The following is an 11,758-nucleotide window of genomic DNA, read 5'->3' as shown; positions in this document are numbered from 1 at the left end:
AGATATATATATATATTTTTAAAATCTATTCACTTTATCAACTTTTATGAATGAATTCAATATAATTTTTACATTTAAATCTTTCAAATCATAAAAATATTGAACATTCTGATTGTAATAGAAATTCCATTTTAAATATGTATTACTTGATTGGTCTATTTTGCACTTAATCTATAGTCTATAATAGTTTTCTCACGTGATCAACTTTCAATGTAGATATAAATATAAATTCTTATTATTTGTAATTTATTTTTTACAAAATGAGTGTAAAAGATAATTTTAACGTTTATGTTGGTGGTAAATCTGGAATTTTCAAAGGTAAAATATTATTATTAATGTTATATTAATATTATTTTTTACTTAGGTTAGTTTAATAAAGTACTATATAACAATTAACCATAAAATATTTTTTCTGTTATATTTTTGATAATTTAATAATAATCATTTATCCATTTTGTTGATAGGTGTAAAAATAGAAAAAGAAGAATATTTAATAGAAAACATACAAAATTTGATTTCTATAACGGATAATGATGAAGTTACATCAATGTCTTGGGGCGATGATGATGAAAGAGAAATTTTAATTGGCTGTGGAGTAAAAGATATTAGAAGGTTATATATAATAAGTAATTTATTAACTATATATAACTAGAAACATTATAATTTTTTTTTTGTAGTGTAAAAGTTTATGACTCAGGATGTTCAACATTTACATGTTCTTTTTTTTGCAATATTGGAACAGGAAAAATAACTGGCATATCTCGATATGATGAGTGAGTAATATTTCAAATAAATGTTTCTGAAATAGATCACTTAATTTTGAAATAGATCACTTAATGAAATATATCACTTAATTTTAATATAATATTTTATCCACAGAGCAATTCTAACTGCTGTTAAATCAGGAGAAGTAAAATTATGGAGATTTAAAGAAGAAGATGGATTTATAATAAAAGCTGGTGAAAATTTAGATAAAATGCGTCATTCAAAAATAAATAAACATATAATAGCAACTGGAGGTCAAGAACATGAATTAAAATTATTTGATATAGAAAGAAAAACTCGAATATTTCTAGAAAAAAATGTAACTCATGATTGGTTACAATTAAGAGTTCCTGTTTGGATTTCTGACATAGATTTTCTTCCTCATACAGAACAAATTGTTACTGTTGGTAGATATGGACATGTAAGATCCTGATTAATATACAATTCCATTATGCAATTAGTTAAGTATATATATTTTATATAAAAAAAATTTTTTAAGGTACGTTTATATGATCCAAAAGTGCAAAGAAGACCAATTATAAATATAGAAATGAAAGATGAAATATTAACGACTTTAAGTGTAGTACCACAACAGAAGTATATATGAAATGCATGTAAAAAATATAATAATCTTTCTTTTAATGTGAATATAAAATGTTTTCATTTAATTGCAGACAAATTATAGTAGGTACTGGTAAAGGTAAAATGAATCTTGTGGATCTAAGAAAACCAGCTAAAGTATTAAATACATATAAAGGATTTGTTGGAGGTGTAACTGGAATAGCTTGTAGTACAGTTGAACCTTATATTATTAGTGTTAGTTTAGATAGATATTTACGAATACACCATATTAATACAAAACAATTATTAAAAAAGGTACAATTTATTTTAATATTAAAAAAATAATGTATTAAAATGTAATTCAATATATAATTTTATTCTTTATTGCAGATATATTTAACATCAAAAATATCATGTATGGTATTACGTTCAGATTTCTCATTTTCAAAGGATAACGAAATTAATGAACAAAAAAGTACACAAAAGTATAATAAAAATATTATTGAGAATTTTGAAGTAAAAAAACAAGAAAATATACAAACCAATTTAGAGTATTCAGATTCAGAATATGATATGTTATTTGAAAAAATGCAAGTAATTAGTAACACAGAAGATAAAAAATTAATTGAAAAAAAACGAAAAAAGATTAATAAAAAAGGTTTATCAGATAATACAATTGTAAGTATGTGTATTTGTTTATCTTTTTTTTTATTTATTAAAGACATGAATTAACGAAAATAAATTTTTTTTTTATTTTTCAATATATAGATCTCTCATAAATCCGAACTAAAGAGAAAAGAAAAGGCAGAAAAATTTTCCAAGATAAAAAAGATAAAAACATTAAAATCAACATAATTATAAGTAAAAAAAAATATTGATAATTATCAATATTTCATGTAAATGATCATTTAGATCTCCTATACAACAAAGGTTAGATTTCCTATACAAACAAAGAAAACTTTCGTATATTTTTATATGTATATCTGTTTTTATAAATGATAAAAAATGTTATTTATATTAAATAAGAAATTTAAAATAAATTTCACGATATTTAAAAGAAGGAAGAAGTAGAAAAGGAAGGCATAAAAATCATTACAAACACTGAAGTAAAATGTTTCATTTACGATGTATTTTGTCACTCAGCAATTCGTTTCTTTTTTTTCATTTGTACCTTACATGTACAAGGGACATGAATAATGCGCTAATAGCTTTTGCCCTGGATATACAGTACTGAGACGCGACTAAGTGTACTGCCTAATTACTCGATTAATTCTTTATTGTACAATTTATTCTTAATACCTTGTCTATATATTGTTTTGGTTCACGAATGCAGCGTACACCGACTTCAATGGTTTTTAATCACTAATAACGTTTATTTTCTGTTAACATTATATTAACTTGTGCCTTTGTTTGCAATAATAATATTGAAATCGGTTGCGCTGCAATATAGGCTACTGTAGATCTTTTTACGTCTAAAAACTAGAAAAAATGAACGTGACAACTTGTAAAGTTGAAACGTATTTTGTACTAAAAGGAAACAATATATTCGCAGCTACAGCACACTAAACCTTATTCGGCTATAATCCTTTCAGCTGTACAAAAATCATTGTCCACTACGCCTCTTGTTAATTAATACTAACGTAAATTTTCTTTATCCTGACTCCGTTCTTTGAAATGGAATATTTATTCTTATCCCCATAAATGTAATCTAGGAATAATTTTACTAAATTACAGGCACTGTCCCCTTCAAAATTCAAATAGGTGATATTCATCCATATTTCTATAAACAAAATGGAACTTTGTGTCAAAAAGGCAAATATATCCCTGACACAGAGACCATTTATATATACAAATTTTCGCATAGATGTAACATTCCAAGATCTGTATAATTTATAATTCCATCTCTTTTTTCGTGTAATAAGCGTAGAATGAAATCTGTTTCAAAATGAAACAGTTTTCAGCTTAATAAATCGTTTGTACAGGAATGCTTTCTGCCATTCATTTTATAATTTCTTATTTAATCATATACAATGTTGAAAATCAGTGAAAATCATATTTTACATAATTTTTAAATATAATTCAACATTGATGCTTGTTTATAATTTATATGTGATATTATTATTTTTATAAATATTTATAAGGATCGATTTTTTCAGTTTTTAAAATAATTTCTTTTAATTAATTATAATTTGACTACAAATGAAAATTATGAAAATTAGCAATAATATAAAATGTAATTACAAAATTTTTCATCCACTATATTCTTCATGATATCAATTATATTTTCGTCAATAATAACATAGAGAATTTAGTCAAAAATTATATAAAAATTTTAACATTTGCTTATATTTCCATTTTCTTTCTCAAATGAAAATTTATGAATAATTTATTTATAAAAATTTCTTGTAAAACAAATACAAACATAGGAATATTTAAAAGAAATATTACTAAATAAAATTTTATGTACACACAAATCTAAAATTAACTTGACGTATTCGTAATTATTAATTATACATTTTGAAAGTACGAAACTTGAAGAATGTGCTGCAAATATTGTTATATACGTAAAACATTAATTAAAACAATTAGTATAACAATGGCAGCGCATATTAAGTGTAGAATTGTTATCATTCATTTTTATAGGCCCTTTAATACTTAATGTATTTTTGTCTTGTAAATATTACTTTTTAAAAAAGATACATGAAATAATAATCTATAAATTCAACAATAGATAATAATTTGATTTTATATAAGTATTGCTTTCCTGTACTGAAATATTTCATGAAGCTGATATAGAAGTTACATAATAATACAATTAATTTCGAATATTTTTTTCTATGATATATATTTTATTGTTATTCATTGTATGCATACTACTTCCATTTGTTTGCTATATCAGAGTCAGCTGTTAATGCAAAATCAAAAGCACCATGTTTTTTCCTTTTTTTTATTTTTTTGTAAAATATCACATGCTGTGCAATTGTTTAAAACAAAATCGTTTATTATGCACATCAGTTTCTAGTATTCAGACATCTAACGTGATAATTCACGGACAAGAAGCTACTTTTTTTATAGATAAGCATACAGGATATACATATTTAGATATTTGCTTAACACTATAGTATTTCGTTCCTGTCAGGAAAAGCGTGGAAGGCCTCTGTAAAAACGAGGTCCATATTTATGAATTATGGAGCACTCTTTGATATAGGGCTACTTTATCATATCGTCTGGACATTTTTCTACACTATTTGATGTAAATAAAGTAAATTATCTCATAATTTTTGATCTGAAATAAAATACAAAGATTTCAGTATAAGAAGGAGCATAGCAATATTATAAATCTAAAGGATGCAAGAAACCACTATTTTAAAAGTTCTATTGAAACATTCCCAGTATACGATTGAAGAAAGGGTGTATAGAATATTATACCCTGAGTAAATAATGGCGTAGCAATCGTTCCTGGCAAAAAGCTCGAACGTCTATGCTGAGTAGCATTTGTACCATAAAAAATTAAGCTTATCAATTATTATATATATATATAGAGCATCGCATTGTCGTTTGTCGCGTCCAGTAAAATTCATTTCGTTATTCTCACACTCAATGCGATTTCATTATTTCAAATAACAATTAATTTTGTGACGTAAATTAATTTAACGAGCAAAAAACAACATTTCGCATTTTACGTAAGTTCTTAAGCTTTGAACACACAAGCATCAAGAACAAACGAAAAATAAACTTAGTTGAACATTGCTTATTACTCTATAAAGTTCAATTTTAAAGTAAGTCGATTCACATTATATCATGCTTGATAGCATATTAAGATTACATTGCCTCAATCTCCTCCCGATACGGTTACTTCTCTCCATGCTGATTCTTGAGATTGATTTACTAAAGTTGACTGAGGTTCAGAAATATCTGATGCTACAGGACTCAGCGGTGGACTAGGTGTTGCAGGTGCTTCTTCAGATTGGTTCACTTCAGCTGTATCTTGTTCAGCTTCTGTTTCACCATCAGGAATTGAAGCTTCTGATTGCACAGAACTTGGAGCTTTTGACATAGAATCCTGTGCTCTTAACGATATAGAACTATCTTTATTGCTACTGCCATCTTCACCTAAATATAATATTTATTTATTGTTTCTTATGTACTTTTATTTTAAAAATATGTATATATTTATATGTATATATATTATATGTATATAAGTTAAAATATATTCTTACCACAAGGCCTAAGAACGAGGTAGAAGAGTAAGTCAGATAGAGAAATTATACCGATTACTTTATCATCATCATCAACCACTACTAACCTATGAACCTGCAATATTTTTATATATTTATTTATTCGTTGTATGTATAAAATTATAATTGTATATAATAGCCAATATATATTTACATATAATTATATCAAATTATTATGAAAAATAATCAATAAAAAATATATTATTATAAAAAAAATAACTAATAAAAAGTTTATATATATTATATTTATATATTTATAAAAAAATAATATATATAAATAATAACTATAATATAAAAAATAAAAACTATACCTCTGCTCTAACAATTCTCTCCATAATAGTAAATAAGGTTTCATCTAATTTACAACTTTGAACTCCTTCAAACCATTCATTGCGGTGCTCATTTGCTTCTCTCAATGATACATCTAAATTGTTATATGTTTTTTCTGCAGCTAAGTTCTATAAAAATATAAATTTAAAATATTGATTTGATTGAATAAAAATTGATTTCATCAAGAATCAAAATGTAATTAAGATTTATAAAATTCACTTACAATAACATCAAATTTTGAATATATATTAACCAATTTTCCTTCAGTATCAATAATTGGTAATGCAGAAACTCTCCTTTCAACAAATTTCTTTAATGCTAAAATTATGCTAGTTTCTTCTGTTGCTGTTTCTATATTTTCAAATGTACCTATCCTCAATTCTCTCAATGTTTTATTTGTGAAAGATGGTTTTGGTAACTCATGTATCTATTATAATAATATAATATATTAATATATTAGTGTATTATATATTGCATTTTTCTTATTATTATCTCATACTTACATAAAGGAAGAGGAACCTAAGAATTCGTTTGTGTGTCAAGATATAGAGAACATTTCCAGTATCTGGATCTATCACAGGCAAACGATGAATTCTATTTTGAATTAGAGTTTTAATAGCTTCATACAAAGATGCATCTGGACCAATGCTCACTAATGGATGAACTTGATCTTTTAACACTTCTAAAATATTAAAATTGACCAATTATATTATTTTGATACTTATTAAATATATTAAATATTATTATATTTAAAATTTCTAAGATTTTATCAAAGAAAAATATTTACTTCTCCATGTATCTAATTCATGTTCTTCTAATTCATCCATTGTTACAGATGGACTAGTATAGTACATCTGCAAGATTTTTATAAAATCTGTTATTGTTAGCATTCCAATAAATTCTTGTCTTGCACTGTCCCATAATGGTGCAGCTCTCACACCTGAAAATAAAATTAAACAAATTTTTTTTATATTATTGAAATTAATAGTAATTGAAATTGATAGTCAATGAAATAAAACAATAGCATTAAAATATATTACAATTAAATTAAATTTTAACTTACCATTATAAACGAGAGCAAAGAAGGCCTTTTTAACGAGGAGATGCGTATCGAAAACGACCAATTTGGCACTGGTCGGTATTAGGTCATAACATTTGTGAAATTTAAAGAACTTCACGAAAATCTGTGATTCGTCCTCCTCTGAAAGTCCAAACAGTTGACAGTAGAGTAATGCTTTCTGGTTGCGACGAAGCATCTTTTTTTATACGATGTCACAATGTTGTTACAATTAATATTTTTCAAATCACTTTCAAGTTTTATTATTACAGCAAATTATTTAATATTATTCTTAATCTATATAACAATAAATTGATGCTTGTCATTTTTAAAAATACTTTAATTTTGATAAAATAATTGATAGTCTACCTGTTAACCGCGTTTTCGATTACATTATGATAGGTTATGGTGACGAAATTCAGCACTGAACAGCGCTATCTCTTCAAATATTATAATAAATATTTTAATGAAAATTCATTGTTAAAATGAAATTTATAGAAATATACGAGAGTAATAGAAAAAATATAAGATAAAAAATATAAAATAAGAAAATTGCGTCGTACGTAAAATGTACACAAATCAATAAACATGTACTGAATATTACGTTTTAATATCACGAATAAAATGTAAAACACTTTCTTTCATTTTTATCGTTTCATTCATCTTCAAAGAGCAAATAATAATTTTTTGGAAACAATATATGTTTTAGAAATAAATACAAACGAAATAGATACGAGAAAAAAAAGGAAGAAAAAGAGAAAAGAATGAAAGAAGTAAAACTCTCACAAATGCAAGTATACTCGATAAAAGAGAACAGCAGGAAGAAAAAAAAAGGATAAAAAATGATGAGATGTATAAAAAAACAATCACTGGAAACTGGAAATAACTGGAGCATCCATGTCAACAGAATAAAGTGTTGTTCAGTTATAGCGATGAGTTAAAATGGATCTGTACCAGATAAATCGAGAAAAATTCTAATTAAATTCGAACCACTCGAATTGCATCTATTCTTTAAGAATTTCATCTAAGAATTTTTCTCTGACATAATAATTTCTTTATCTTGTGAAAATAAATATGCAACTATATAAAAAAATTTTAAATTAAAATTATTTTTTATATAATACAGTATCAATCAATCAAATCAAATGTCTAATGCATAATTGTTTTTTTGTATTGTTACCTTATTATATTTAATATAATTCTTTCATTAGGTTATTTATGAATTATTTCTAAATGAATTATCTAATATAGAATCTAATTAATCTAATAATCTTTTTAACCTTGTTTTAAATATATTATATACAATGTATTATATATTATGTTGTTAAATTGTGCATAATGATATAATATAAAGAGAAGTACAAATTGGAACTCATCATTTAAGATTTCATCATTTTATTCTTTCATTTCATTAATTATTGAAGTAATAAATAGAATTAGATATTCAACGCGACACTTATATCATGCTTAAGAATTCAAATAATTTTCAGGAAGATAAAAATTCATTGAAAGCTTGTTGAGAATACTAAAGCTATATTTTATATTTATTTTCTTATATTTTAAGAATATAATTTTAATACTGTTAGAAAAATATAAAATCTAATATATAGATATGATGTATACATACATATTTATAAGCAATTAAGATAGTTAATTGATTCACTGGTACATAAAAAAATATATATATATAAGTAATATCTTAAAATTTACATATATGAAAAATATCAAGCAATAATATGCTTATTAATAGTTATGTATCGTAATAAACACAATGTTAAGCGAAGAACGAAGAATTCAAGTTACGCATAAATGAGTCATATTTAAAAAAGAAAAATTAATCATTATTTCACGATAAAACTTTCAAGGTTGTTTTTTAAAATATCACAAAACGATTAAGTTGTAAATAAAATTTCAAACAATAATTCTATAAATTTTTTAAACCGATTGGATAATTATTATTATAAATAAAATTCGTTTGATAATTTTAAAATAATAAAAAATTGTTTTCAATAAAATATTAAAAATTATTGATTATATTTATTTTTTAACTTATCAATTATATATATTCTAAATTTATTAAAGAATAAAAAATAGATTTTTATAATAAAAAAAAAAAGAAATTTTAAATCGCATATAAACAAAAGAGAAAATAATTTCTTTTTAGATAATTAAACAAATATATATATCACATCGATTACAAAACAATATTTCAAATGTATAAAGAATAAAGGCCATTCGATTGACAAATGGAAAAGAAATGAAAAACAATGAATCCATTGAATCGTTCAAAAATTGATCAAAAACTATTGTAGTTACATAACGTGACAACTAGCAGTAAAAAAAAAAGAAACGGTGACACGCGGTTTACGTAATTTTTATGTGAAATCTAGTCATCCATATTCTTTCATACTATATGCTATTTCATAACGAATCATTCTTACAATCAACCTTGCGATTCAATTTTTACGATTTTTCTTAGCACCGTAAGTCAATCTCATTAGATTTTGCTATATTGAAAAGGAATGTTATGCTGGAATTCTCGGTTTTGCCTTTCCTGTACGAATGTCATCCAATTACCGACTGGAAATGCAATATCCCAATCCTGCTTCATCACTGCTGTATCACTGACAGGAAAAGAAGCTAAAGCGACGACAGTGACTCGAATCGGATTATTAGAAAGTTACAAAAATGTTACGTAGAATAATTAATTAAATGGAAATTTAGTTTAAATATAACCTAAATCTTAGAAAAATAAATACATTTATATTTACGACAGTTGTTTTTAATCTACGTAAGTATGAAGCATTGAAACCGAATTAAATAAAAATTTGGTTTAAATCTAACCTAAATTTTAGAAAAATAAATACATTTATATTTACGATAATTGTGATTGTTTTTAATTTACGTAAGTATGAACCATTAAAACCGATCTATATAGATTCAAAGTTATATAATTTTTATTATTAATTAGTTTTTCATTATTATTGATCATTAAGTTAACTAAATCAAAAATAAATTAGATACTATTAAATTTATTATAATCGTAAACATTCTTCGAAATTTTATATTTTCAACTATATTTGCAACTTTGAATCACGAAGAATTTTCATACTTGTTCTATTAAATCATTCAGTTTAAAATAGATATATGGACATATATATATGAATAATCATGAAACATTCATTAATATTTTCTACTACAAAAATCTACTGATCGCTTGCTGTATGTATGATTATTTGCTAGAATCAGATCATTAGTCAAAATATTTATCATTAAGTTCATTACAACTTATATATATTGTAATATATATTATATAAAAAATAGAATTAAAATAATATAATTTTTCCATTCAAATTAAAACCAAAGTTTGATAAAAAAAAGCAATAGCATATTTTTAATAATAATAAATACAACAAATTCGAAATAATTTTAATTAATGTCAAATCTATAGAGAATTAAAAATTAAGCAAGCTGAAAAAATATCAACGAAGTTAATCTGTGAACCATAAATGTATCAACTTTAATCAACTTTACACGTAAAAATCAATTAAAATCTTTACCAAATTTTTTGGCATTTTAATTATAGCAAATTCAATATTTCTTAATAAAGCTAAAATTAATATTCTCTTTATTAATAACTTTTGCAATATACCGATAAATAAAAATAAATTAAATTTTTGTCAAACGAACTTTCTACGTGAAACATATGAATGTAGCAACGTTAGAAAAAATGTACAGTAAATTTAAGACACTGATATAACCGAACTTAGGTTATAAACACACTAATGAAACAAATAAATTTCACCATATTGAACTAAATGGACACATTCAGAAAGTTAGAGAAATATCCACTATACTGACTTCTGTACACTGCTTTCAAAGATCATGAAGCTACTGACCAGTGAACAGTTTGTGCACTTAGGTTTGTTCGTCGACAAGCATATTGCGAACATACTTAATTGAGATAGCGATAGTGAATCGACTCAGAGACACTACTCAGGGCAATACTACTATGGTTTTAATGTGTTATTCTAATTTAATAAAATAATTTTTCACAAACATTAATGATTATAAATTTTAAAATAAGATGTGTATTGCTCTTTAGATTTATTTTTCAATTAATTTTTGGTCTAATTGAACGTAATAAATTAGATTAGAATATAAATTTTAAAATAAGATATATATTGCTTTTTAGATTTATTTTCAGATTAATTTTTGGTCTAACTGAATTAGATAAGAATATAAATTTTAAAATAAAATATATATTGCTCTTTAGATTTAATTTCAGATTAATTTTTGATCTAATTGAATGTAGTAAATTAGGTTAGATGTATGCAAGAGAGTATATTGCTAAATTTAATTATAGATGAATTTGCGTTATAATTATAGGTAACTTAGAATCTATGCGCAGAAAATCTATATACAAACAATTAAATTGAGCTGACTTTTTTCTAGATTATTCTTGATTATAAGAAATCAATGATTTTATTTAAAAGATTTGATATTTTTATAATTACTTGAAAAACATTTTATTAAAATGAAATTAATATGAATATTGAAACTGAATCTATATAAAAATTTCAAATTATTCATACGGAGAGTAATTTTATTTTTAATACTTGTCAATAATTTTTGAATTTCCCATTAAGATTACAAAAATTTTTCTATGAATATAAAAATACTAATACCAATAATAATTAACATAATCTTTCATATCTATACATTGTAGGTAAAATCAATCATTAATTTTTTTAAATTCTGAATCAACCTGTATATATTGATACAGACTCGTTACTTCTTATCTATT

At 23.8% G+C, this 11,758-nt stretch overlaps 2 protein-coding genes across 4 annotated transcripts in view; one reads left to right on the top strand and one right to left on the bottom strand.

Annotated features, from left to right (window-relative positions):
* Positions 1-199: 199 nt before the first annotated feature.
* LOC122718764 (WD repeat-containing protein 74) lies at positions 200-3,441 on the top strand. Its single transcript, XM_043944080.1, has 8 exons — positions 200-318; positions 465-612; positions 678-773; positions 880-1,186; positions 1,265-1,362; positions 1,440-1,641; positions 1,717-2,004; positions 2,095-3,441. The coding sequence occupies exons 1-8, from the start codon at positions 261-263 to the stop codon at positions 2,179-2,181; spliced, it is 1,284 nt and encodes a 427-aa protein (XP_043800015.1). The 5' UTR covers positions 200-260; the 3' UTR covers positions 2,182-3,441.
* A 100-nt stretch (positions 3,442-3,541) lies between these two features.
* The window catches only part of LOC122718897 (dentin sialophosphoprotein-like), a 99,868-nt gene continuing 91,651 nt past the window's right edge, over positions 3,542-11,758 (bottom strand). The window contains exons 10-17 of one of the 3 annotated variants that reach the window (XM_043944296.1): positions 6,958-7,095; positions 6,682-6,834; positions 6,398-6,576; positions 6,118-6,321; positions 5,876-6,022; positions 5,547-5,640; positions 5,153-5,439; positions 3,542-4,612 (exon numbers count right to left, since the gene is read on the bottom strand). In XM_043944296.1, coding sequence (XP_043800231.1) covers positions 5,159-5,439; positions 5,547-5,640; positions 5,876-6,022; positions 6,118-6,321; positions 6,398-6,576; positions 6,682-6,834; positions 6,958-7,095 — 1,196 coding nt within the window. In that variant the 3' untranslated portion in view covers positions 3,542-4,612; positions 5,153-5,158. Of the gene's footprint in view, positions 5,440-5,546; positions 5,641-5,875; positions 6,023-6,117; positions 6,322-6,397; positions 6,577-6,681; positions 6,835-6,957; positions 7,096-11,758 lie in introns of all 3 variants that reach the window. The other 2 variants (XM_043944295.1, XM_043944294.1) reach the window with 2 other exon arrangements.

The sequence above is a fragment of the Apis laboriosa genome, unplaced genomic scaffold (assembly GCF_014066325.1).
Source record: "Apis laboriosa isolate Shangri-la unplaced genomic scaffold, ASM1406632v1 scaffold68_cov148, whole genome shotgun sequence".
Classification (NCBI taxonomy): Eukaryota; Metazoa; Arthropoda; class Insecta; order Hymenoptera; family Apidae; genus Apis; species Apis laboriosa.
Note: the sequence above shows the minus strand (reverse complement) of the source record. Positions and strands in the feature narration are given on the sequence as shown.